The following is a 27745-nucleotide window of genomic DNA, read 5'->3' as shown; positions in this document are numbered from 1 at the left end:
CAACACATAAGAAGTCGAGGCGTCAAGATCCGTCGGTGATAGTGTCTATCATTATCGGTTCTTATTATGAATCGGTATTGATACATCGTTGTTGGTTTTAGCTATGAATCGGCAATGATAAGTTGATTATCACGGTTGGTTCTTTCTCCGAACCGGTAGTGATGTATCAGTATCGATTTGTAACAAGAACTGATAGTGATAATAAAGTATCAGTACCGGTTCATAAGGTCAACCAGCACATAAAAAGTTATGCCATCAAGAACCATTAGTGATAATCCACTACCAGCACAGCTTCTCCCGAAAGTTTTTATAAATTAACCTCCCCTCTGATCGCGCTCTCTCTCTCTGTCTCACGCAAGATTAACCTCCACCCTCTCTCTCTTCATTGTTGCTGCTGTTGTGACCTCCTCCTCAATCGGCATCGCGACCTCCTCCACCATGGAAACTCTCTCACAACCACCATCTTTGACCACTCCACCCCCCCCCCCCCAGTTTCATCCGATGATGAAAAGGTAGCTCCAACGCCGAAGAGTTCGGATGAGGTACATTCCTACTCTAGATCAGCGAGGTCCTCGTCCACCTACGAAGACCGAGAATAATTCATTGAAGAGCTAGCACCAAAGAGGTGCATGGAGAAGGAGGAAGAGAAGGATGATGAAGAAGAAGACAATCGGGAGGAAAAGGACATCGAGTAGTCAAGTGACGACAACGATGGCGGCCTTGACAACTACATCTTCGTTGTTGACGATTCCAACTGATAGCTGTAGGCGCGCTGCCAGGTGGTTCTTTTTGTGATGGTGATCAAATTGAAGTTTTAGGGTTACTTTTGTGTGTATAAATATGTGGTTTATGTTAGTTATACAGTGACTGCTAGCTATGATTTAGTAATTAGTGTGATGAAAAACAATGATGCTTGTTTAGTAATGTAAAGCTTAATTATGGCTTGCTGGTTTCAATTTTGATTTTTTCCAGGATTGTGTACTAATGCCGGTTCGTAGTTAGAACTTATAATGATAAGGAATATCAATCGGCAGTTTAGAGCCAAAAACCAGCAGTCATATTAACTATTACTGTCAGTTGGAGTCACAAACCGATAGTGATAATGAGTATCAGTGGTGGTTCCCGAGCCGTTAAATAATTTTTAAAGTAACAGTGATGAGGTGTTCTATAGTAATATTTCCTTTTCCTCCTCATATGAATTCATTTCATACTAGAGCTTTCATTGACATCGCTATAGAGCTGCACCTTGCAACTACTATCGCCTTGGCCGCGACAACGCAAGCATGAGAGGTGCACGAGGATCCCTGTTGGGGGCGTTTGGTTGTGCTAGCTAGCTCATTGGGAGAGGTGACCATGGGAGGACCAAAGGCACACTGAACGTTCAAACAGAAAATCTATAGTTTGTGATTTGCTCATAATCTGTCCTAGTTTTGTGTTGAAAGTTCATAGCATATTTCTTAGTGTTATCCCAAATATACGTCGAGAGCCAATAATTATTCAAATTCGAGTTACAGGTTTCTGATTTAGTTGAAGGTTGCCGCCTTGAAATCTTAGTTCAAATTTTGTGTTGAAAGTTTCCGAATTCATGTTGGAAACTAAGTTCTCTCTCTCATGGATGGAAGGGTGGTCAGTCATGGGGAACTTCTAGCTATCAATGGTCCGTGATTTGTTGGTAGGGTTCAGAGAAAGTGTAACCGTAAGGTGAGTATGAATATAAACATGCAAAATAGATTATCAATAATTTAGTATATATTTGGTAGAGTTCTAGCTATAAGATTTTTTTGGAATTGGTCATCTCTAGCTTTAGAATTTTTTAGAGTTAGATCTATAGACAGATTGAGAGTTTTTGGTTGAGGACATGTATTTAAAACTCTAAAATTGTTCTTTATTTTGGATTGAAAACATGTATTTAAACCATTTTAATTTATCCTACAATCTCTAAATCCTTTATAAATATCGAAGTTGGAGCTTTGCCAAATAGAATTTTAGATGTGACTTTTCTAGACTCATTATAATTATCTTTAGTACCAATAGAACAAGTAGGTGGACCGATCTATTTAGGACCCACATGTTAGCCTAACACCCACCCATAAAAGTGGTCCCACTTCCACAACATCAATGCTTGCCCGAGTTAACCGGTCTCACCTCCAAACAGCTATCAATGATCCGCGATCTCGTTACTATGGTTCTGTTGTAACCCTAAGATGCTTGTGAACGTAAAAATACAAAATAGATCCTGGATAACTTAGACGTGACTTTCTAAGACCATCTTTAAGGGATTCTAGTTAGGGATTAAAATTACTTTACGAAGGAATTTTTGTTTTCTTCAACGTTTCAACGGTTTTTCTTTACGGTTTGCGTCACGAAGGGATTTACAATGTCATTTCTTTTAAGATAGGATTCTCTCATTTTTTTTCACGAATCTTTTCGAAAAAAAGCTGTCGAAGATGAAAAAAAATAAAGAAAATAAAAACAGAAAAAAATTAAAAAATAAAATAAAATGAAGGGAATATGGTTCGAGATGGTTTAATCGCACAAAGCAAATAGGTGGACAGTTCTATACAGGACCCGCGTGTCAGCGTAGCGCTCTCCTGCGAGACCTCGCCGCTGACAGAGGATCTCTCCGACGGCGAGGGGGGGGGGGGGGGGCGAATCAGCCCTCGCTACGGGCGGTAAGGTCACCACCCCCCACCTGCACACAGCAGACAGCACGCACCGCGCCTCTCCTTTTGTGTCCGAGGCCGGCCTCGGCTGACCCGTCGGTCTCCCCTTCCGCCTCTCCACTTCGCCCTCCCACAGTGACCTGACCATCGCCTTGTCCGCTTCTCCGAAGTGAAGCAAAACCCTCCTCCTCCTCCGCCCCACGCGCTAGGGTTTTTGCGCGGCGTAGGGGAGGGGGCAGCGGCGTGGGAGGAGGACGGCGACGGCGAACGCTGTGCGGACGGGCGCCGCCGGCGAGCGGTGGCGCGCCTGGTAAGCGCGGGGTTTGGCCTGGGGCTTGGGCTCCATCTCCGCAATGTGGGTTGGGTTTGGGTCCCGGCGATCGGGGATTGCGCGGGCTGCCGCTGGAAATGGGGGTTTTGGGGCCCTATGGTAGTGTTGTTTTTTCGGTGTTTCCGCTCCCTTTTTGTGAGTTTTGATGGATTTTGTTGGAGAAAAAATTGTTTTTTTGGGCGTCAGTGTACTGGAGGGCTGCAGGGCATGGGAATGATGCTAGGATGATTGATCGCTTCGTTGTTCGGGGGCTCTGGATTGAGTTTTCTCGGATGCAAGTGTTGGCCCTCATCCTCAGCATTCGTGCACAACCTTGCGGCTGTTTTGGCCGTGGGCTGCAAGTTTTGTGTGGTTTTATCATACGACTATGCTCTGAGATCCCGCCTCTTTTCTCCGTCTCTTTTAATTTCTTTGCTTTTTTGGATTTGTTATTTCATTTTGTGCAGTTTGGACGAATGGGCAGCTTTAGTTGTTGCTGTCCTCGCTTTTTTCTGTTTAGCTAACAAGTGTATATTTGACACTGTTTTTCATTTCCTGCAGAGAAATGGAGGAGGATCAGTCTTCAATACTGGTTGCCGAAGGAGCCATCAAGAGCATCAAGCTTAGCCTCTCCACTGAGGAGGAGATAGTAAGTTCTCCTTCTCTGATGCTTTGACTAGTAATTCTGGTGTACCGAAATGCATGCAGAACTGAAAACACCGTTGGTTTGACCTCTCCAATCTCCATGGTAATGGCCTTTTAGTAGAGAGAGTGGCTTCATAGTTCAAGGTAGCATATTTGAGAGAACTGCTCCTAGTGCCGATACTTGTCTTTTGAGTATAGTATTTTTTTTTTCATTTTCTCTTGAGATTATCCGATGAGATGGTCGAGGATGCTTAGTTTGGACTATGCAATTGCAAGTATCACTTTGGACTTGCAAGCGACAGGACGAAATTTGGGAGAGCTCATTGGCCCTGTGATATGCATAATGATAACTTTCAACATTTTTGTTCTGCTACTGGGGTTATGACCGAACACGTGGCATTGTTGCCAATTGTTGGCCAAGTTAAACACACATTTCACCGACTAAATTAATTAATGCTGTATTCTCCTCCCATAGCTATGATTTTAACCATTTTCAATGCCCATTTTTTGTTTGGCATAATCATGGAAGTTATATTCTGCACAATTCCCAAATATGTCTTTGCCACTATATTTGTTTTTTCTCCAAAGAAAACTAATATGCAAATTTGTTTGTTTCTGCAGTTTACCTATTCGGTAAACGATTGTCCTGTTACCCATCCGAGTCAGCTTGGTAATCCATTCCTTGGGTTGCCCCTCGAAGCTGGAAAATGTGAATCTTGCGGTGCCTCAGAAAACGACAAATGCGAAGGTCCTCACACTTTATCATTAGTTATCCTTTAAATTCCTCACATCGTGCTCTAGATAGTAATAATATTTTCTTCCTTTGTTAAAAATAAGTTTATCTGCTTATTCAGGGCATTTTGGGTACATCGAGCTACCTGTACCCATATACCATCCTTGTCATGTTAGTGAGCTGAGGCAGCTTTTGAGCTTGATATGTTTGAAGTGCCTTCGAATCAAGAAGGGGAAGGTACTTGTGGACGAAATCAACATGATCTTACTTTTTTTTTCTATACGGGTTTCCTTGATTTGATCGATATCTATTTTTTCTATCTTGATGCTTCACCCTGGCTAACTATTATGAGATCTCTTCATTTCTCAGGTTAAACAGAGCAATGGAAAGGAAAATGTGTCAGCAACATCATGCTACTCTTGTCGGGTAGACGCCAATGTTGACATTTTTGTTTCCTTCTGCCTTGAAGTAGATAGACACTGTTTGACTGGTCTGAATAATATAGACATTTTGTGCTTAACTTGGCTGGAGAAATCCTAGCCTACGTTTCTGACATTAATGTTGACCTAGGAATCTCATGTGCACATCTGCGTCATGTTTTTAAGTTCCTTCTTCCTGTTTCCAAATACAAGTTAATAAGGTGCATGATGGGTTCTTTTGCAATGAAGTTATTGATTTGGAAGTTGTTATTTCTAGAGAAAGAAGACATAACAGGATATACTGGAATCAGTTTTTTGTTCGGTAGGTGGCATGTCACATTGAAATTTATAGTGTGCTTTCCCGAGGGAGTAACTTCGATATAGCTAACAAACTTAGCACTAGCAGTGAAGTCATAAACTCTTTGTCATATGTTCTTGTTGATTAGTGGATGGCTTCTTTATTTACATCCTTGTTTGCTGCTGATCTGGTGCCTTTGCTGGCCAAAACCTGTATAGTCTGGATGAGTGCCACTCATGTTTTCTCATTACCTCAGCACTTGTTTCTTATAGGATCTTCCAGCGCTGTCTTTGAAGGAAATAAAGACAACAGATGGTGCGATTCGTTTAGAGTTGAGAGCACCTCCTAGGAAACACATGAGAGAAGGTTCATGGAACTTCCTTGATAAATACGGATTTCACCATGGTGGATACTCCCACATTAGGCCGTTGCTTCCAGAAGAGGTAATATTTCCGTAGAGTTCTGTTTTCTAGAGATCTTTTGGGTACGTTTGGTGAAATCCAGGTTCTTTGAACAGCCCACCGATTCATTCCTGTGGTATTTGTTAGGCTCTGAATATATTGAAGAAGATTCCGGATGATACTAGAAAAAAGCTAGCTACACGGGGATACATTGTTCAGTCTGGGTATGTGATGAAGTACCTTCCAGTACCTCCAAACTGTCTCTATATTCCAGAGTTCACTGATGGGCAGAGCATCATGTCCTATGTGAGTTTTCTAATGAACTTACCTGGTACTAGTACTTCATAATTGTACCTACTGGTTCAGTTCTGTCTGGTGTCCTAATTTACTTGCTTTTCATATCAGGATATTTCAATAGCTTTGTTGAAGAAGGTGCTTCAAAAGATAGAGCAGATAAAAAGATCAAGATCTGGTTCCCCAAACTTTGAATCACACGAAGCTGAATCATGTGATCTACAACTTGCTATTGGCCAATACATATATCTAAGGGGCACTACAAGGGTATGTGGCAGGATTTTAAAATAGATAACTTAAATCATATTTACATGGTGCATGGAAAAATATTCAAAAATTTGTTGAACCCTTAAAATTATACAAAACCTTGTGCCCTTTGCAATTCTTTTTCATGTGTTGATCAACTAAGCATTTGCTAATGATGCTTTTATGTTGCCACTTGCATTTATGTTCTGATAAAAAATTTTAGAAATTTTATTTCTAATTTTACTGTGTTTCTTATTCTTCATGATAACTTTTATATCTTATTTTGAAGGGTCCTCAAGACAATACCAAGAGATTTGCAGTTGGCACCGATTCAGCTGCATTGTCGACAAAACAGTGGTTGGACAAGATGAAGACTCTGTTTATCAGCAAAGGGTCAGGTTTTTCATCACGTAGTGTTCTCACCGGAGATCCCTACATTCCAGTGGATGTAGTTGGGCTGCCTTCTGAAGTGGCAAAAAGAATGACTTTTGAAGAACAGGTAACAGACATCAATATCAACAGGCTGCAAGAGGTGGTTGACAAGGGACTATGTTTGACCTACAGAGATGGTCAAGCAACCTATGCCATCACTGTAGGATCAAAAGGGCATACCACACTTAAAGTTGGTCAAACGATCAGTAGGAGAATAGTTGATGGGGATGTAGTCTTTCTTAATAGGCCCCCCAGTACTCACAAGCATTCTCTCCAGGCTTTTTATGTATACGTCCACGATGACCATACAGTCAAAATCAATCCTCTTATATGTTCTCCTTTTGCGGCAGACTTCGATGGTGATTGCGTGCATATCTATTATCCACAGTCCCTTGCTGCAAAAGCTGAAGCATTGGAGCTTTTCAGCGTGAGAAATCAACTAACTAGTTCCCACAGTGGGAAGGTTAATCTGGAGCTAGGTAATGACAGTTTGCTAGCTCTGAAACATATGTCTTCTAGAACCATGTTAAGGAAAGAGTCTGCTAACCAGTTGGCGATGTTTGTGTCGTTTTCACTTCCGGGCCCTGTTGTAGTCAAGTCAATTCCCTCTTGGACAATCACACAAATAGTGCAAGGTGCATTACCAGCTAATTTAACTTGCCAAGGGGACAAACACCTAATTAGGGACAGTACTGTTATAAAGCTGGATCTTGACAAAGAATCTGTTCAGGACTCATTCTCAGATTTGGTGTCTTCTATTCTTTGCGAGAAGGGTCCAGGAGTGGCTCTGCAATTTCTGAATGTGCTACAGCCATTATTGATGGAATTTTTACTTCTGGATGGTTTTAGTGTAAGCCTGCAAGATTTTAATGTTCCCAAGTCTCTATTGGAGGAAGCACAGAAAAACATTCAGAAACAGTCCCTTATCCTTGAACAGTCAAGGGGCTCCAAAAGTCAATTTGTGGAAATGCGAGTTGAAAACAATCTGAAGGGCGTCAAACAACAAATTTCGGATTTTGTTGTGAAACGCTCTGATCTTGGACTGCTGATTGATCCAAAAAAGGACTCTGCAGTGTCAAAGGTGGTTCAGCAGCTTGGTTTTGTTGGCCTGCAACTTTATCGTGAGGGGAAATTATACTCAACCCGCCTGGTAGAGGATTGCTTTTCAAATTTTGTGAATAAACACCCAGCCATTGCTGATGAGCAACCTCCAGAGGCTTATGGTCTTGTGCGAGGTTCATATTTTCATGGTCTCAATCCTTACGAAGAGCTGGTACATGCTATATCCACAAGAGAAGTTATTGTCCGCTCCTCAAGAGGGTTGACTGAACCTGGAACTCTGTTCAAGAGTTTAATGGCCATCTTGCGGGATGTAGTTATATGCTACGATGGAACTGTGAGAAACATCTGCAGCAATTCAATCATACAGCTCAAGTATATGGAAGGTGATGAGACTGATTTTCCAAGTGACTTACCTCCTGGTGAACCCGTGGGTGTCTTAGCTGCCACAGCTATCTCGAATCCTGCATACAGGGCTGTCTTGGATTCGTCTCAGAGTAACAATGCTTCGTGGGAGTTAATGAAGGTAGTAACGTTATAAATATTTCGAGGCATTGATCACTGAGGGATCCTAAGTACTGTTTAACAAGGTTATTGTATTCTTTTATTCTAACAGGAAATACTTCAGACAAAAGTTGGCTATAAAAATGACATCAAAGATCGAAAAGTTATCCTGTTTCTGAATGACTGCTCTTGCGCCAAGAAGTTTTGCAAGGAAAGGGCTGCTATTGCAGTACAGGGTTGTCTTAGGAGATTCACCCTAGCAGATTGTGCTACTGATATCTGCATTGAGTACGTATCCATAAAATAATTGTCCTCAAATGTCTCAAATCACCTTTCCCCCCCTTCTTTTTGTGGATCGCAGTAATCTTGTCTTATATTTATGGCTAGTTCAAGCAACTTCACGAGTTTTATTGTGTATTAGTGTTAGCCTGAACCTTAGGATAAACTCAGATTTCCATCTGTTTGATTGTTTGGCAACCAGATATCCCTGTTCCTTGGAATCAGACATTTATGTCCATTTCCCAGTAGAGCTTCCTTAATCCTTTGATTTCCCCTTCAAATTGTGCAAAGCTATGCGACCTAACTGCCATAGGTGAACTTAGCAATTGGCTGTTCACGTAATTTTGATGTTAGCTACCGATGCAACAGGGTCAGACTGGCCCAAGAGTCCCACTCGCCCAAGCAGAGGTATATTATGAGAAAATTTAACAGGCTGTCACATTATTTGATCGAGTCAAAATTGGCAAATGCATGGTCTGACCTTCTCAAAATGGGAATAGATATAAGATGCTCTCACACTTGGTGCAAGCTTTTATGTTCTTTATTTTAGGTCAATAGAGCTGAACACCACAAATATGGTTTTTGCATTTTCAGGCACCAGAAGCAAATAAGTTTAGATGGAACATCTGAAACTGCCCCAACTCTTGTAGGCCATATTCACCTAGACAAGGTATATGATGCATTCTGGCTTTTCTCACATGACCATTTTTGTGAAATATATATATGTATGTCTTTCTTGCAGGCACAGTTAGAAAGGATAAACATAAGTACTCAAGATATTCTCCAAAAATGCCAAGAAGTTTCTGTGAGATATGGGAAGAAGAAAGGACATCTTTGCCACCTGTTTAAAAAGATTACTTTCGCTACTTGGTAACTTATTTTAGTTCCCTACTATAATCCTGTGAGCTTTCACCTGTTCAAGCCTTAATGTCACCCAGGGGGTGGGGAGGGGGGGGGGGTTGAAGTTTGTTGTAGACTGCTGGGGTCACTCAGGGTATTCTGTTCTTCAGCAACATAAGTTCTAAACCCTTGGTGTTCATTTTATTCATTTCATTGTGTAATGCACATATGTGTATGCGGTACACAGGCATGAATGTAAATACTGCTGGGTATGCTGTTGAAGTATATTGCCCATCTTTTGTCAGCTTAATCTTTTGGGCGAACCTTTTAGTGTATGAAAATCAATATGGTGTCATAGCTAAGGGTCCTGAGTTTGAGGCCTAGCTAACACATTTATAAAAAGATACTTGCGGCCCACTTCTAGTCCACTTCTTAGCCTAGGTGTGATAGGGAATGGTAGGTGCATGAAACTCAATAGAGGGATGTGTTCTGGACGAGGGGTGACATCCTACTTCTGACTGGCTACTGCATCCCACAGTCACACCCTGAATTGAACTTGTCAATTGTGTACAATGGACCTATAATCAACTTGAAAAGGTATACTCAGGCAGCACATAAGATGTTTAACTTCAGGCTGCCTTGACAGTTGGAGCACTCTCAATCTTTGCCAAAAATATTAACTCCATTGAAGTAGTGAGATATATAACTCATAAGAAAGAGGGGGAAGTGATACTATAGCAACCTAATTATTCGCTGCATGAAAATTGAATACTTCCTGTCTCTGCCTTTTGTTAGTTAGGTATGAGGTTATATGTTCTATAGCAATCATACAAGAGCATGCTTAACAGCTTAAGTCATCGCTTAAATTTGAAATGAATCTTTATTTGCTTCCTATTACCTACAATGGACATGGTTTGATGTTGTTTGTAGCAAAGAGCTAATGCTCCTTAGGGCTGAGGCACAGTTAGCTACTTAATGACTGGGTTTTTGTCTAGGGACATGCAGTATGAACATATTTTTGATTGGGAATCAGTCACTTCAAATATTATTTATATAAGCATGATGTTTTTTACATTATTTATATTCACCGTCTGTTTATTATGACATGATTTATATTCATTAGAGTTAATCTAAAGGGTTTCAATTTTTATCCTTGGCAGTGATTGTTCATTCACACAGAAGCCAATTGATGGAAAGCTACATAAGATTCCATGTTTGCAGTTCTCCTTCTCTGATGACAACACCATATTATCTGAATCTGTTGAGAGAGCAGTGAATGTGCTTGCTGATTCTGTCTGCTCAGTGCTTTTGGATACAATTATAAAAGGTACAGTAAGATGCAAAAACTAAGGCTTCTTCCTTTAGAATTTCATTTACTGGGTATGTTCAAATTACACTTAATCCCATTCAAATGAAAATTCATTGTTCGTATCTTATTGGAAAGAATGCTTTGAGCCTAATTTTTATTTTACAATACTGGCACATATATAAAGTAGAGAGATTTAACTATCACTATCTTGGTTGAACTCATCGTTTCCTATGGGCCATGGTTCTTTATTTCTATTCATGTGGCGCCATTCGTAGAACATGAACTTTGTATCATATGGCAAAACCAAATGTTTTGGTTGAAGGGCAATATTTTCCGATGGACCATGGTTCTTTATTTCTATTCCTATGGCCCCATTTCTATAGCTTAAACTTTGGTTTTGTATCCTGAGTTCCAGTTCATAAGATGGATACGAGGTATGCAGGCAGCAGGCAAAACCAACTAGCTTGGCAGAATTTGTCAAGAGTATTAGGTAGCAGAAACACTTGTTTTTCCTTGTCAACATAGTACTATGAATTCTGAAGTCTCTGCAGAATCTGTTTAAGCTTATTTTACCTCTCTTTGTCAAGTTTTGTGTTGCTGGTTTCCTTTGATCCATATTTTAGTTGTCAGAGTTATAGTCTGTTTGTTTAATACATAATGTCTCTAGAAATAGTGAATTCTGATTTTACTGAGTGAAAATAGCGAATTTGCAACTTTGGCTTCTCATTCCTATTCCTTTTGGTGTTTATCAGATACTCAGATACACTGTACATACTTGCGTGTTGCGTATTACTGATGAGATATATATGCATCCATCTATGTAATAGGTGTCTTCCATTTTGCTGAGAATAGTAGTCGATCTTACTCTATATTTATAGTAATAAAATGGATAATGCACGTTTGGGCTATAAGTTCACGGTATTTGTTTTGATAGCATCTTTGGTTTTAAGGGGAAAACAAGTGATGTTCACTATTTGCAGTGGCAGCAGTGTTATAGCTGTGATCAAAACGTAATACTCAATATGCCTTTTGGATTTGACTGATTCCATTGGTGTAAACTTACGCTTGTAGTTATACATACCCTCTTGTCAACTCATTGATGAGTCTAAATTGACTCTTTAGGTGTTCTCCGATGAAGGGGAATGACTCTCAGCTCAATTATTTGGTGTTTGTTTGCACTGTAGGTGATCCTCGAATTCAAGTGGCTAAAATTATCTGGGTTGAATCAAATGCAACCTCTTGGGTAAAGAACACACAGAAGGTATCGAAGGGCGAGCCAGCGTTAGAAATCATTGTTGAAAAAGATGAAGCTTTACGCAATGGTGATGCCTGGAGAACAACAATTGATGCCTGCATACCTGTTCTTAACCTTATTGACACACAAAGGTCCATCCCTTATGGTATTCAACAAGTCAGGGAACTTCTTGGTATCTCATGTGCCTTTGATCAAGTTGTGCAGGTTTGCCACCCAACTTCCTTTGTTTGTTAGTAAAAAGTGGACAAGTGATTTACTTAACATCCACTGTCTGTTGAACAGCGTTCCAAACACTGGGTAGGATTACCATATTTTTCTGTGATCATTTTTTCTTTGGTCAAATAACACATGTTCTCAAGTTCGTGATCACCAGAATGCAAATTTGATTATTGGTATTTACGTTACGTTAGGAAAAAGTATAAGTATCATGTGAGCATTTTTTATGAGGAATATTCTACTAGTGCTATTTTTTGTGGCTAATCATCCAAACATTTTAAATATCACTCCTTCGTTCTAATATGTTTGATGTTTAGCTCTTTGCACAAGAATGTGGGCCTAGTATAAATTTGACTGATACACTCCCGTTTGATTGCCTTCCTTATATCTGCATCTCATACCTCAAATACAGTGTGGATACTGTGTCTGGGGGTTCCAGTGTAACCATGCATAGAAGTACGCATATATCAACTAACCGATGACCTTTTCTTTTGTATCAACTGGGCCACCCATTTAGCATGTCTCATACCGCACTGAGTGCAAGAAGCAGCGGGTCAGTCACTGCCATATATCAGTAATTGGGGCACAAGACAACATTAACATCACTATGTCGGGAAGAGGCACATCAGTGCCGCATGCCACCGTTTGTTTTGAGTAACCAACTGCTTATTAAATAGAAGCATGTGCATTCCGGGAAGAAACAAGCAAATTATGACCTTGGGGTCCTAAAACGTCAAAGATATTAGAACACTTTTCCAAGGCTAAAACGTCAAAGAGAGAGTAATGATTAATTTAGCAGGTTTGACTGCAGCTAGCATAGGGACATTCATTCCTCACTCAAGGACTTGTGGGCATTGGTAGATCTTGCCTTGTTTAGTATCAGTGTCTAGCTATTCTAGTTGATCATTGTAGAATGGATATTAGATCTTCTGATATGTCTTGTGACTCACATTGTGTTTTACATCCAGTTGGCTCAAGTGTCGTATAGTACTTATTACAGCGAGAGCTCTTTCTTATCAGTTTTGCACCATTTACATCACGATCTTATGCTTGCTTATTTGTGCAGCGGCTTTCAACAACTATAAAAATGGTTGCTAAAAATGTCCGCAAGGACCATTTGATACTTGTGGCGAACAGCATGACATGCACTGGAAACTTGAATGGGTTCAATACTGGTGGTTATAAGGCAACTTTCCGTTCATTAAAAGTTCAAGTGCCTTTCACAGAGTCCACTTTATTTGTAAGCTTATATCTAAAGTATCTTGTTTTTTTATCATTTCATAATTTTGTTGATATGTTGGTCTCAAATATCATATTTCTTATTGTAGACCCCTATGAAATGCTTTGAGAAGGCTGCAGAAAAATGTGATTCTGATTCATTGGGCTGTGTAGTTTCTTCATGCTCATGGGGCAAGCATGCTGCAATTGGTACTGGGTCATCTTTTCAGATTCTTTGGTACGAAAATCAGGTAAGCTAGTCCTACCCACCAAAGCTTATTGTTTTATACCAGTAGCGAAGCTTGAGCCCATATCTACTGGGGGCCAAAACATTTTAGATGTCAATAGAAAGCTCCGCTGCTGGTTGATACGGTCTAACCATATGGAATTGCACTTCTGTGTTTTGATTTCTTTGATGCAGCTGAAAAGCAACAAGGAGTACGGTGATGGGCTGTATGATTTCTTAGCTTTGGTCAGGACTGATCAAGAAAAAGCAGGGTACACGTTCTTGGATGATGTTGACTACCTTGTAGAGGAGAACGCGGTAGATGATGTGTGCTTATCTCCTGAGCTGGATGGGACCCTTGGTAAGCCCACCTTTGAGGATAATTTTGAAGAGCAAGATATTCAGAAAGGCAGCTCATGGGAAAATGGCACAACGATGAACTCGAGTTGGGAACAAAATGCAAGTGGTGGGAATGATTCTGGTGATTGGGGAGGCTGGAATAATGGAGCTGCAGCAGCTGCAAAACAACCAGACCAAGCTAATTCATGTTGGGATGTGCCTGCACCGGTGGAGGACAATTCCAATGATTGGGGAGGATGGGGCACCGAAAAGCTGAATGACAAGAAGCTTGTATTTGGAGAACCAGCTGAACTTGATACTTGGTCTGAAAAGGGTGCCAAAATGGAATCAGATGGTGGTGATAGTAACTGGGAGAAGAAGTCCAGTGCTCATGAGGAATTAAAGAAAAGTGTGGATCAAGACCCCTGGGGAAACATGTCAGCATCATCATCAGAAAATACATGGGACAAAAGGAAAGGAGATGGAGATGATGGTGCCTGGGAGAAGCAAATGGGCTCTTGCAAGAATGTGGATCAGGACTCTTGGGGTAACAAGACAACATCACCGTCAAGCAATGTGTGGGACAAAAAGAAGTCTGATGAAGGTCATGGTAACTGGGAGAAGCAATCGAACAATTGGAATGAGCAGAGGTTGAATGTAGATCAGGACTCCCGGGGCAGTGCATGGGGCAAAAAGAAGTCAGATGGTGGTGACAATCTATGGGAGGAGCAGCCCGGCACTTACAAACGGAAGAAGATAAACACGGATCGTGATTCTTGGGGTAACATGATGTCACCACCATCGAGCAATGCATGGGCTGCTGATGAGGGAGATGGAAGATCAAATACCAAGTCTGATGCAAGGTCCAGTTGGGGCAATAATCGGGGTTCAAAAGAACCTGCTGATACCAAGAGAGATAAGATGGAGACTGATGAGCATTCAAAACTCCCAAAAGAATCGGATCCCTGGAATACAGGTAAATCAAATAAAATTTCCTGGGAGAAGTCTAATTCACTACAGGATTCCTGGGGTAGCAGTGCAATTCACAACAATAACACGCAGGAGGGTTCCTGGGACAAAATGGCTGTAAAGGATACCAATACACAGCAAGATTCATGGGATAATGTAGCAATCCAGAATAACGATGCACAGAATGATTGCTGGGACAGTGTAGCAGCAAAGGCTCAGCCTTCAACTGAACAGGATTCCTGGGGTAATCCAACACCATCGGACAATTCACAAAATGCTGCTCTGGTTTCCCAAGGAACCACAAATTCAGATGCAAAGCAATCAGGTTCTTGGGATGGCTGGAATGCTGCCCCTGAGAACTCATCGAACACTGATAAATGGAATGAGGCAAATGATTCTAGCAACAACAAAGGCTGGAAATCAGATGGATGGGGTGCCAAAACTGGTAACTGGAGAGGTGAAAGAAACAATGCTGGGAGACCCCCGAGACCTGATGAGAGGGGTCCACCAATGCCAAGACAACGGTTTGAACTAACAACTGAGGAGAAAAACATTCTTCTAGAAGTTGAGCCCATTGTGCTGTGTGTCAGAAGGATCTTCCGTGAAGCATGGTAAATTAACTGATAATTACTTTTTTTTGTGCTTCATAGTATACGATCAAGTTTTTCAGTATCTTTAAACAATGAAAAGTGTGACACCAGACGTGATGTTTTACATGAAAGAATGCAATATGCAATACAGCTATCTGGTTTTATGTAATGATAGTGTGACGTGATGTTTTACATGAAAGAATGCCATATGCAACACAGCTATCTGGTTTTATGTAATGATGGTCTTGAAATTTTAATTTTATCTGTGTCTTAAATTTCTCAGTGATGGTGTTAGACTTCCACCAGAAGATGAAAAGTTTATCCAAGAGAATGTTCTTGAGCACCACCCTGAAAAACAAAGAAAGGTGTCTGGTGAAATCGACCATATAATGGTACAGTTCTTATGTCATTTTTGGGTTCTGTATTTACTATGTGATCATTAATATGCCATAGCAAAAAATACCAAAGTCTTATTTTGGACCATGGTTTATAATTGCCTCATTTGATTTGACAGGTCGACAAGCACCAAACTTTCCAGGATACCCGGTGCTTTTTTGTTGTCTCTACAGATGGATCACGTTCAGATTTCTCTTACTTGAAGTGCATGGAGAACTTCGTGAGGAAGAACTACACCGAGGATGTTGACTCATTCTGCACGAAGTACTTACGGCCTCGTCGCAGGCAAGCACCAGCAGCTGATGGAGGGATGGCACCACGGTCTACCACAGCTGAGACCGAGCAAGGGACTCTAGCTCCACCAGAGACTCAGCTACAGACTCCAGCCCCTCCAGCGGCGACTCCTCCACCAGAGACGCCAGCTTCTCCAGTAGCGGCTCCACAAGAGATTCCCAATCCAGATTCAACGGGAGATGCTGGGATTCTGTCGATGGGGCCTGATCTGAATAACTGATGCTTAGGGTGTGCAAAGCAGTTGTATGGAAACTCACCAGACTTGTGCTCTGAGCATGTCCCTTGCTAATCTGTCTACTTCCCCCGACTGTCTAGAGAGGTGGCAGCGGCGAAAACTCTGTAGATTCTGGAGTATGTTATGCTGCCTACCGTAGCAGTATCTAGTTCTCTCCCCCCTTCGATATCTGTGACAATGCTGTGACTACCTGTTGGTAAGCCTTGTGATTTCTGGTTGCGGCAACCTCGAGATGATGCTGAACTAGGAAGCCTCGGGACTATGTTTGGTGCAGTTTCAGTTTGATCTTGTTACCAGTCCAGGAGCTATCATATCTGCGAATCAGCAGAAGAGCCTTGCTCTCCAGAGATTAACTTGTTGAAGGCTGATGCTCGCACAGCATGTGTTGAAGATACAAAACAAAATTCATATCCAGTTTTAGCCGTTTGGAAGCAGGCTCTTTCTGTTTCTATTATGCTGTCGTTGCTGGAGTATGAGTTTGAAAGTCTCAGAATTAAGGTGGTGTTTGGGCACAAGCCAAATTTAGCAGCATCATGCATGGTTAGGCGAGTTTGACCGAATCCGGGTAGCTTTTGACTATTTCAGATTTCAACTTCGAATGAATGAATACGCCTAGATGGTATTAGTACAATATGGATTACTTGTATTCATACAAATCGTGTCCTAGTGTTATTCGGATACGGACACGAGTGTTGGAATCTGATTCGGATTTGGATTTCCGATTCGATAAGGAAAATTTGGACACGTGAAATACAATTTAGAATTCGATATAGGGGTTGGAATTCGATTCGGATCCAGAGTGTCTGATTTGAAAAAAAAAAGTGTCAAGTAACACTAGTCTAGGGCTGGCAATTGGATATGTAGGTTTGGATATATGCGGGTTTCAGTCCTGACGGGTTCGGATTCAGGTCATAATTTTTGCAAATGGGTCTAACGGGTCAGGTCGTGCTTGGGTTTTATATTTCTCCTATGGGTGTTCGTAGGTCACCCGATAGATGCATTTAGATGCTGCTGTTGCTCCTATTTTTTTGACCTTCCTGTTGCCCTATGTCCTGCCACTCCCGTTACCTAATCGGCACATCGTCCCACTATGTCGCCTTGGTAATGACCCACCATGGCATCGCCTCGGTAATACGCTTTGCTGCTGTCGCCTACCTAGAACCCTTGCGCGTCGTGCTCCTGCTGTCAGAGGAGGGCAGAGCCTCTGCCGAGCTGAGTTCCTGTGGCCGCACAAGTCTGTTGCACCTGCCGTCGGAGGGAAAGGCCAAGCAGAGCCCTTGCCCGAAGGGCTACCCAGTTGTAGCTCTGCTGCTGCACGCACCGTCGAAGTCTTGTCAGCCGTGCCCCCTGCTGCTGCCGCTCATGGGAGCGCACGTGGAAGAAGAGAACAGGGCGCAATCTTGCTATAGCACATCTACTGTTGCGACGAGCCTTGCTACTACCCATAGAGATCGGCGACGTGAAGCGGGAAGGCATGCAGAGGCTCTATTGCGAACACGCCCGACAAGCTGAATTTGATGGGCGCCCGAAATCTGACAAGCGCCCTAAAGGTTCAGGTTTAAGTTTAATTTTTTGTTTATTTAGTACTTCGGGTACGGATCAAGTTGAAAATGTCTAATTTTAAATTGAGCATGATTTTACTCCGCCTAAACTCGACTCGATCCATTGCCAGTCCTACCCTGTCCTCGTTTGATTTCGTTCGTATCGTTACCGTAATCCCGTTGTCTGTAGTAAATGCATCTTCCCCTCCGATCCCCATCCAACGGCTCAGACGCGCTCGGCCGGCCGTCCACGCGCCGCTTGGGCCAAACAAAACCGTCTCGCCGCGACTGGCTGGCTGACTCACTGACTCCCCGTCCCCACCACCTCCACCTCCCTCCAAGTCTCGGTGCGCACTCCCCCGCCTCGCCGCCACGACAACCGCCCCGCCGCCGCCGCCTCCCTCGCCGCGCCCGGCTCCCACCCCCACCTCGCCATGCAGGCCCGCGTCGTCGTTTTCCCCGTCAAGGGCCGCGCCTGGTGCTTCGCCTGCCCGCGCGCCTCCGCCGCCGCATCCGCTGCCTCTGGCGGCGATGGCGCCCTTCCGCCGACGACTACTCTGAAGGACCTCTGGCGCGGCATCGCCTCCGGCGGCCGCACGGCTCCGGAGAACGCCGAGGCCGTCGTTGACTTCGTCGCGGATAAGGTGCTCGGCGGCACGCGCGCGGCGGTTCCCGTCGCCTGCATTTGGGTTTTGGGGGGGGGGGGGGGAGGGGAGGTTCTGATGGCGGGGTTTGGATGCGCAGATGAACCGGGCGTGGATCGGGTTCGGGAGCGCGCCGGAGGGGTCGATGAAGAGCCGGATCCACAGGTGAGTCGGGGTTTAAGGTTTGGGGTTGGTTTGCGTGCGACCGAGCGACTAGAAATGGCGACCTAATGTGTCCTTGTGCTTTTGATGCGGTGCAGCTTCGGGCTGAAGCTGCTCTCGCGTGTGCGGCCGTCGGAGGTGCTGTTGAAGTCGGTGACGAAGGATGTAAGCACGCTAGAGATCGTGCATCCGGCGAGGTGAGCTATGCTAATGATCGCTTGCATTGCTGCTTGCCTTGGTTAAAGTAATGTGCATACATTTTGTTGTCTCGTTTTGTATTCTGGTGTTCAATTCTGTGCTATGCTAGTGTTTGTGAGTTTGGTAGTCTGAGTTAATGGGTCTTGTATTGTAAATTTCCTCCAGTTTTGTGGATCTGAATGTAAACAGTATCTACTGTTAGTGCAAGTACGAAAGCAATGTATCATAGAACGCATACATTGTTGCCCATGAATGAATTAGTATATTACACCGAACAGAAAAAAAAGACATACAGTTTTCACAATTTTCCTAGTGAGATAAGTGCGTTATGTATGATAAAATTTGTTCGCCAACTTGCTTAGAATCTCGGTCAGTTGGTCTCAAGAGTCAAGACGCACACTGGGTTTTGCTGGATGTGGCTCCCTTGACATTATTTCAAGTTGGCAGTGGACGTCATTGGTTGCTTGTCTTTTTGTGTTCTGCATGACTGTGATTTGTCTTAGAATGCTGTTATTGTGGCTTTTAGATAGGCTTGTTCAAGGATGGACATGTACATTTTCCGTGTCTCTGCTCCAGTTGTTATTGCATAGAAACAGCTCCAAAAGATCTGGCAAATGACTTGCGAGCATTGATTGTGTTAACTTGAACAGACATGATCGATGCTTGACATCCATGCAATGTCCTTTGAAATTAAACTAGTATTCATTAAAAAGTAATATTGATTTCGGTACTCTATGTAAAGGTTACATGCATTATTTTTACCCTACATTTTAATCCCTGTAGTCACACACTTCTCCTGCAAAGTAGTCAGCTGGTGGATTTAGTTGGTCACTTGGTCTCTACTCTGTCTCGTGATTTTTTGTCTTATTCTTTTACACAACATAGCAACCTTCTGCACTGTTTTCCTTGTAAAAAATTGCTTGGGTCTGATATATTACAAGTTCACAACTGCATGGAAAACTGCAACTGAAACCCTAGCATATTCATATTGATTTTGGCATACTCATAGGATGTGCATATTACCCATATTGATGAACATGTCTTTAGATGTCATTTAATTTTGTTGGAGCTTTGAGTTTACGACATTCCACACATATGTTAGATAGATAGATTAGCTTTTTTAAGCTCTCGCGATCTGAAAATTAACATGTCCTAGTTTCTCTTTTTCTCTGCAAATTGTTTGGAGATGGTAGTTGTGAGTTACTACTTTATGTACATTTTTAAGGCTTTTAGGGTGTTCATACGACTTTTTGTAATCCAAGGAAGAAGTCAGCATCTTTAATCTTCTATAATAGAGTAACTGTATGTAAAAAATTCACTTATTTTCTTACGTATGCTTTCTTGCTTGTAGGGTATAGTGTGTTGTTTTTGCATCTACTAAGTTTATATGACCCCAAGACCCTAGAAATGAGTCATTTGTACTATCATTTTCCTTCACTGGCTTTATTTGTACTTGTGTTACCTCATGTACACATTACTAGATCATATGCTTGATGTGATTTAGAAGTTAGCTGCTGGGTTTTAAGAATCATTATGGTACTATAAGCATCACATGGTAATTTTTCTGACTGCCAAGTGCTAACATGGTTGGCCAGCAATTTTTTTACTCACACGCCTTCATTTATCTTTACACCTGCTAATTCCGAATCACAACTTCTCACTGCAGTATAAATCCTCGTCTTGTGCGTCGACGGTTGCGGCATATCGCTGTTAGGTGAATGCTTGATGAACCTAACCTCACACCCCACCGTTCCACATACACATTCACACACGCACATTTGTATTGTTTTATTTAATTTAAATATTTTATGACTTTTTTGCTTGTGCATTAATTCTGACAACCAGGGGTGCATCAGTTCACAGGAACTTTCTCTATGGCTCAGTTTGTTTGCTTCCAGTTACTAGTGTTTTCATGGTAGGTTTACACGTTACAGTCATTTTCTTTGCGGACAGTGGTGTCAACTACCAATTCATAACAATGCTTTCAGTTGGACAATTTCAATTTTCTCTGAAGATATTGTTATTTTACATTTATTTTTGATTTTACTGTATGAAGTTTTGACTAAGACTCAAAGGATGGGATTGTATGCTGCATTATTGCACATTACAATGTAAGCTTCATAATAGCAAATAATGTTAAATAGATGGTATAGCTTGCAAATTTACATATTTATAAAGGAGGTATTAACTTAATAGACTATATCAAGATGCAACTGTCTTATACTTGATTTATTCAATTGCAGGTACTACCTTTACCAAACATACCATTTTTTTGGGTGTTATTTCGTGCTTATTCACATTGGAGAGCTCTACAGGTTTGTGAAGTCATCCAATTAGTGCTTAAGAGATTTTGCCTTCACTCTTAATTTTTTCTGCCTGAACTATACTCATTGTTATGGTTTTCACTGATATGCCGATTATACAGCATATTTTCCCAATTTCTTAAAAAATATGTTTGTCTTGTGAGTTTATACCCTTGCAGTGCTAACGAAAGATTCCCTACAAATCTTCTTGGTGGCAATTAGCACCTCTAGGGTACAAAATTGTGAAGAATTTTTCTTTTTCAGTGCATAAAAACTATTAAAGGCACATATCTGAATTTCTTCAGTTTACCAGTTTAATCTGTTAGATAGACGTCCTGATGATAACAAGGTTGACGGTTGCTACTTGGTTCAGACTTGCCATGTCTTCTTTTGTTGGTATAGATGTCACTGTGACTATGACAGAATTAACATATAGTCTGCAAAAATTAAATCAAATAAAGAAAAGATTCAACAAAAGCTTATGGAGCAAGATTCTTTGACATGCCAAGCTTGTGATACATTATCTTCTTAGTTGTTCTTTTTTTTTAATTTTCACGAATTTGCACTGTAAGCCATCTTTGTGGTACTGCACTATCACTTGCAAAGTGGCAGCCATGGCTAGTTTACCAGCCAGGGCCAGGTAGCTTTAAGTTACTATAAGCTGAAGTCTCTCTCCTTTTTTTTTTGAGCTGGAAGGCTCTTGAAATAAACTACTTTGGAAAATTTCTACTGCGTAGAAACTTAAGTATTATTCTTATTGCGAAGGTCATAGCTGTTTTGCCCTTTCTTGGGTTGTGTAGAAATTAGAATGCCATGCTGTCTTCTGGTTTATTTCATTGTTTTTTTATTTCTTAGGTTTGCCTGATATTTATTTTGATATAGGGAAGTGAGAGGCTCCAGTTGCTAGTTTCTGACTGCTCAGATAACTGGAAAGTCCTTGAGAAGAAGAAAGAGATTAGTTCAGAAAGGGATGGCAGCCCCTGTGAAAATGCACAGTATGCTCCTTGGGTAAGTTGACCTAAATTTGAAAAAGAGTTAGACCTTCAGGTTGTTGTATCCTTGGGGCAGATTTTGCACCGAGGCAATTTAGTGGACAACTGGAAATTATCTGTTATTTGAACTGAAGTGGTTTCTGCCCCAATAATGCCTTTTTGCACATCAAAATATGTGTAGCATTGCCTGAATGATGTCATTGCTGCACAAAGATAAGATCTTGGAGTGAAATCTACCAACAGTCCTTAAACTTGTACCGGGTTCTCACCTAGTTCCATGAACTCTCACATTGCAGATTTAGATCCCTAAACTTGCTAAATGTACCACCCGAGGTCCAAAACCCCGGACACCCCTTCGACTGCTGATGTGGCCAATGACGGGGCATGCTGACTGTGTAATCTTTTCTCTCATCCTCTCTCTTCTTTCTCTCTCATCCTCTCCCCTCTCCAGACAGCCACTCGGAGCTCATGACCTCGTCCACCAGCGGAGCCACCTGAGTGAGCCAGCGCCTCTTCTGCTCTGAGTCTACCCGAAGCAGCCGACATTGCTAGGACCATCGCCACCGCTCCTAGATCCACCGGCCCCGAAGCCCGCAGCGGTAGGTGACAAGATCCAAGGGGGGCACGACATGCTGCGATGCGCAGATGCCCACACCGACAACGCCAAATAGCCCGTCGCTCCCGAATCTTGGTCATAATCGTGATGGCCAAGCGAACACCACATGTAGACAAAAACAATCAGAGCAGGTTTTGTCTTCTGATGCCATTGGGGTAGTCACCGACGGAGATGATGGAGTAGGCGCAGGTGAGGTTTGCTGCTTTCTTATTGGCCAGTGGTGCCGATTTGTGCGGATCTGCAGCTACTTCGTGAGGAGAAGAAGCACATGCGGATGGCCAGTGCGGGACACCGGAGAGATCGGTGTCTATGAAGCAGTTGGATCTCGTCGCTTCCTGGCCTGGCTGCTTGCGTGAAGGAGCTGCCATCGGTGGACGGTCTAGACGAGTAGAGAGAGGAGAACCTCTTGGCCTGGCTGTGTGCTTGGAGGAGACCCTGCCAGCGGCCGGTCTAGACAGGTAGAGAGAGAGAGAGAGAGAGAGAGAGAGAGAGAGAGAAATGAGAGAGATGGTGCTGACATATGGATCCCACATGTTAGGAACGCACCTGCCAGAGAGGAGAGGATGAGAGAATATTACACAATCAGCATGCCCCGTCATCTGCCACATCAGCAATCGAAGGGTACTAGGGGTTTTGAACCTCGGGTGGTACATTTTGCAAATTTAGGGTCTAAATCTGCAATTTGACAGTTCATGAACGGTTGGACCTAGGTGAGAACCTGGTACAAGTTTAGGGACCTCTGGTGGAACATACTAACCATTGGTTCTAGATCAGACACTTGAAGAGTACTAGTAAACTGAGGTCCTATTGCTTAACCTACTGTAAGGCTGCAGTTGTTTTGATATTATCCAAATTATTCTTTTTGAGATATATTATCCAAACTACTCTGTTTTATGAAATGGACCCACAATCAAGGGCAACCGAATCTCCGTAGTTCCACCTTTAATATCATAAGATCATATTTTGTGTGTGAATTTCTTTAATATAATTTTCTGTAAGCGAACAGGTGGAACTAAGAGTTGTTGGGGTGTGGACCTATTAGATAGATTATCTTAAAGTTATTTAAATGAGATTGTTAGATTTCAGTTACTTCTACCATATATTCTATTTCCTGCATGTGTGCTTCTTTAATGCTTTTGGTATTCATTCAACAGAATTTGCGATCATCGAAAGAGCTTGATGGGTTTCTCAAAAGGGGAAACTTGGATGAAGGCTTGGACTGTGATACCCTTTCGAGCATATGCAAGGAGTATGATCTGGACAAGATTGATGTTCTCAAGTACAGGGATCTGCCGTAACCACATCCAGATCCTTGCTCTGAAGTTTTTTCCATTATCCACTGATGTTTGTACGGTAAAATTCTTCTACTAGTGAGATCAAGCTTAAGGGTACAGGAGTTGCACGGACCACTAACAATTGGTGATCAAATGCGGCTTTTTTTTGACAGCATCGAGTGTTCTAGTTATTCTTGAAATCAGTCTGCTGCTATTTTTGTAAGCTGAGAAACAAAGAGCACATACAAAACTGTAGGAACCCAGGGTGATTTGTTATTGTTCCCACCGTGTAAATAGAGGTGGTGACATTTTGCTACCTGCCTAGCTCTTCCGTTTCAACTCCTGTCAGAATTTGCAGCTTTGAATTGTGAACAATGAAGCCAAAAGTAGGGTTGAGATTGACCATTAATACGTGTTTTTTTCTTTTCTTTTTGTTTATGGATCCGAATCTATCTTTGGGTCGATCTGAATCGTATTTTGGGATCCAAAGCAGAATATTTCTCTATGCAAAGTAGCACTAAAGATTTGATGAAAGTTTTAGGAAGTTTTATGTTTCGACTGATGCACTTGCATTATCTATCGGATTGCCATTTGGATGATAGGAAAGATGTTTTCAGAAATTCGGCATCTCAAATTCGTTCTATTTTATATGCTTGAAATCAACATCGATTTTGCTAATAAGGGCAGGTGGAGGGTACTAGAAAATCACCAGAGAAGCCACGCCATGGGTGTGTGGCTGGGAAATTCCTCCATACCTTTTTTTAACCTAACCCCTAGCGCTAAAAAAGAGAGAGAAGAAACAATGTGAAACAACCGCGACTGTGGAGCATGCATGGCCGCCATAATTTTGTTTGTTAGTTAAGTGTTTGATTGCTATCATAGGCCCATAGCTCTAGACTGCCTAATTTTTTAGTCTCTTGGTCACTCGTCGCAGTCACAACTTCACGAGAAAGTTTATCTAAGTATAGATAGTCAATTTTCTTGTCATAAAAGTATGGTCAGACAAACATTAGACCTCTCTTAATGGTTTACCTCGGTTTATGTCTTATATATTAAATGCACACACATATACATATGATGAAATCTGATGTGATAACTGATAAGCGATTAAATAATAAAAGAGAATGAGCTAGTATCTTAGGGAACAAACATGCTAGACTCGAAATCCAAGAGATAAGAAAACAACAAATATGCATAGGGGAAAGGTAGTGCCTTTGGTATATGTTGTCATATTTATCTATTGGTTATACAAAGCTATCTAAATATAAGCTATAAACATTATGTATTAGGTTGTTTCAATTTAACGAAGTTTCTAGTTGAAAAGTTTTAATTCAAGGAGGTTTCGAGAGAAAGAATTTAAAAAACAGGAAAAGTTTCAAAACGAGGGAAATCTCAACGAGCAAAGTGCTTGTTAGGCTTGCGAGTAGGTGGCAAGCCAGCTCGTTAACGAAACAGCTAAATCATGGACTTAGCTCGTTAAAAATTGCACTGAGCCATAACAAACAATTAACTCCTTGGTTGTGTCCCTATTCTCTTCATTTTTCACGCCTTTGGTTCATGCACGCATGATATGTTTTCCCTTGAGCGATGGAAAATGGGGGAGCCTCTCGTCTCGTTTCAGAAGAATAAATTCAGTGGGGTGTGTGTACGTGCTGCGTTTCATTCCTCCGAAGTGCTTTGCCTCTCAGATCCCAGGAACATGTACAAAGCACAGCACTGGCTCTGGTGAAGCAGAGGGAGCAGGAGGTTAGAGACAGTACCAAGAAGTAAGCTCCACATCCATGAAGCGTCTTTCGGCAAAAACCACATACATGAAGAACGTCCAGAGCAAAACTTGTACTGTAACAAAGCTAGAAAGAATACATTGAGAATTCAACCAAGGACAGACCGAGCGCAAGCACAAGGCTGTGCACAGACTTATTGCAATACTAGCTTCTGCTGAGAGTTCCTTAAAACAATTACACACAAGGATTTCAATTTACAATGCTGAAAGACAACGTCGACCAAGTCACCTTCACAGAGATTGAGGCGAACTCAACCTCTATCTGTTGACTGGTGCATCCACAATTGAACGCTTTGAAGGAACTACAATGTTCAGTGTCACTGCTGTAAGAAGGCCCTGAACCTGCCTTGAACTTCAAATCCATCTCCAAGTATCTATCACTACAGCAACAACAGTCCTCCTTAAGTCACGCGACTCACCAATGGCGCCATCAAAGAGCCGGATTTCTTCAGGCAACCCACTGATGGTATAATACACTACTAACCCAGGGACATGCCTAACTAGAGCATGTACAACACCGTTCGACTATAAAACAGAACGGCCTCATCCAACATGAAAGTACAAAGTTTTTGTGCCTCACGTACTAGCACACCAAAATCGTTGCTCTTCAGCGCTAAAACAAGATTTGCCGAGTTAGATTCTAGTATAATCTTAAAACAGAATGGCTCGAAACCAAATTGATTGCAGCCAAACAATCATTTTAATTCATTTTAAGTAGGAGGTACAAGACAGATTCACATGGTTCACACACTCGTGCCAACACACAAACATGTGCGGGACCCTACACATGTGAGGTAGAGATGCGAGGACCTTAGGTCTCTGGTGCATCGGTACATGTAAGAGGGCGTCTATTTTGCAAATGCGTGCAGGATAATAGCGCATAGGTGAAGCAACCGCCTTTTCGATTTCCTTGTAAACATGCTAGAACCTCTCTCCTCACTTCTTGTTTTTGGTACAACAGAAAAATCAAACTGAAACAATGAAAAAAAAGTAAAATCGTCTGAAACAAAAGATCAAACTAAAACGTTTAAAGTCAAAAGGTTTCAATTTAAGGAAGTTTCAAGTCAAAAAGTTTTAACTCAAGGAAGTTTCAAGGGAAAAAAAATAAAAACAAGAAAATTTTCAAGTAAAGAGATTTCAAATTGGAGAAAAGTTTCAGAACGACTAAAGTTTCAAGTCGGTTTCCAATTAAACAAAAAATTCAGTTTGAATAAAGGAAAAAAATCACTAGAAAATAAAAAGCTAGGGTTTCATCCCCACCGCCGTTGGTGTCGCCGCCGCAGCCTCCTTCAGTCTCCAACACTCGTGTGTGACATCGCATGCACTGACCATATGTGGTCTCAGACTCCCAAAGCTAGGGCAACATGCTCTTTCACTCTTAAATTGGGTTAGCCCCTTCTTAAATTCGCAACCCAACTCTCATACTCCTCTAAAAAATCTCTCATACGACCCATACCCTCATGCCTATTTTCAAGGATCAGCTCACACTAACATGCAGTACGGAAATTTTCTAAGGGCGTGTTTGGTTCTTTTGCCCGCTCGCCTCGCTCGGCACGGCTAGCCTTGCCAGCGCTGGAGAGCAGATTTGGCTCTCTCACGCTGGCAAGGTGAGCACGGGTATCGAGGCAGCTGGCAAAGCATCCAAAAGCGTGATTTCTTGCTTCACCAAGCAAAACAAGCCGCAGCAAAGCTACCAAACGCGTCTTAAGTTTAGATTTTCTCTCTCTAGGATTTGGACACTAGTTCCCTCCTTGATTTATGACAGCTTGTATGATTCACAATTTAGTTACCAATCAGAAGAATAAAAATCTTGGCTAAGTTTGGGATTTTATTGCGACTTGTAAGCTTATTGCGTCGACTTAGTCCATAATCTGACCCTCACATGCTAGTCCACAAATTTTGCCAAGTCCATCATTTGAAGGGGTGCTCCATGATCTGGGTTTTGAAGGGGACATTTACACATGGTGGAATCAGAATCCCCAGGGAGAGGATTATATCCGGGAATGACTTGACAGGACAGCTGCAAATGATAGTTTGAGGGAGCGTTTTCCGGTAGTGCAGG

The 27745-nt window shown here is 42.0% G+C and overlaps 2 protein-coding genes across 3 annotated transcripts; both read left to right on the top strand.

Moving 5' to 3' along the window:
- Window positions 1–2635: 2635 nt before the first annotated feature.
- LOC133918377 (DNA-directed RNA polymerase V subunit 1-like) lies at window positions 2636–16619 on the top strand. The gene is made up of 19 exons (XM_062362237.1): window positions 2636–2973; window positions 3535–3622; window positions 4240–4366; window positions 4473–4588; window positions 4721–4777; window positions 5341–5511; window positions 5617–5775; window positions 5875–6030; window positions 6299–8026; window positions 8117–8292; window positions 8878–8953; window positions 9026–9153; window positions 10284–10450; window positions 11617–11891; window positions 12970–13143; window positions 13232–13372; window positions 13543–15266; window positions 15529–15637; window positions 15760–16619. Exons 2-19 carry the CDS (start codon window positions 3539–3541, stop codon window positions 16153–16155), a joined length of 5964 nt encoding a protein of 1987 aa, XP_062218221.1. The 5' UTR covers window positions 2636–2973; window positions 3535–3538; the 3' UTR covers window positions 16156–16619.
- Window positions 16620–17660: 1041 nt separating this feature from the next.
- Window positions 17661–24309, top strand: LOC133918378 (uncharacterized protein C23H3.12c-like). Of its 2 annotated transcripts, XM_062362240.1 has the most exons (9): window positions 17661–17726; window positions 17902–18355; window positions 18456–18520; window positions 18616–18714; window positions 20382–20429; window positions 20561–20630; window positions 20959–21030; window positions 21901–22026; window positions 23781–24309. In XM_062362240.1, the coding sequence occupies exons 2-9, from the start codon at window positions 18146–18148 to the stop codon at window positions 23922–23924; spliced, it is 834 nt and encodes a 277-aa protein (XP_062218224.1). In that variant the 5' UTR covers window positions 17661–17726; window positions 17902–18145; the 3' UTR covers window positions 23925–24309. The 2 variants fall into 2 exon arrangements, with proteins under 2 accessions (XP_062218224.1, XP_062218222.1); XM_062362238.1 differs by lacking the exon at window positions 17661–17726 and having other exon boundaries at window positions 17761–18355.
- The last annotated feature ends 3436 nt before the right edge of the window (window positions 24310–27745 follow it).

This window comes from Phragmites australis, chromosome 5, assembly GCF_958298935.1.
Source record: "Phragmites australis chromosome 5, lpPhrAust1.1, whole genome shotgun sequence".
Lineage (NCBI taxonomy): Eukaryota > Viridiplantae > Streptophyta > Magnoliopsida > Poales > Poaceae > Phragmites > Phragmites australis.
This window is presented reverse-complemented; position numbering and strand designations above follow the sequence as displayed.

Coding starts and splice junctions, on each gene's coding strand:
- LOC133918377 (XM_062362237.1), top strand. CDS start 3,539: ATGGAGGAGGATCAGTCTTCAATACTGGTTGCCGAAGGAGCCATCAAG. Junction 4,778..5,340: donor CATCATGCTACTCTTGTCGG/GTAGACGCCAAT, acceptor TGTTTCTTATAG/GATCTTCCAGCGCTGTCTTT. Junction 15,638..15,759: donor GTGAAATCGACCATATAATG/GTACAGTTCTTA, acceptor TTGATTTGACAG/GTCGACAAGCACCAAACTTT.
- LOC133918378 (XM_062362240.1), top strand. CDS start 18,146: ATGCAGGCCCGCGTCGTCGTTTTCCCCGTCAAGGGCCGCGCCTGGTGC. Junction 18,356..18,455: donor TTGACTTCGTCGCGGATAAG/GTGCTCGGCGGC, acceptor TTGGATGCGCAG/ATGAACCGGGCGTGGATCGG. Junction 18,715..20,381: donor GAGATCGTGCATCCGGCGAG/GTGAGCTATGCT, acceptor TTCTCACTGCAG/TATAAATCCTCGTCTTGTGC.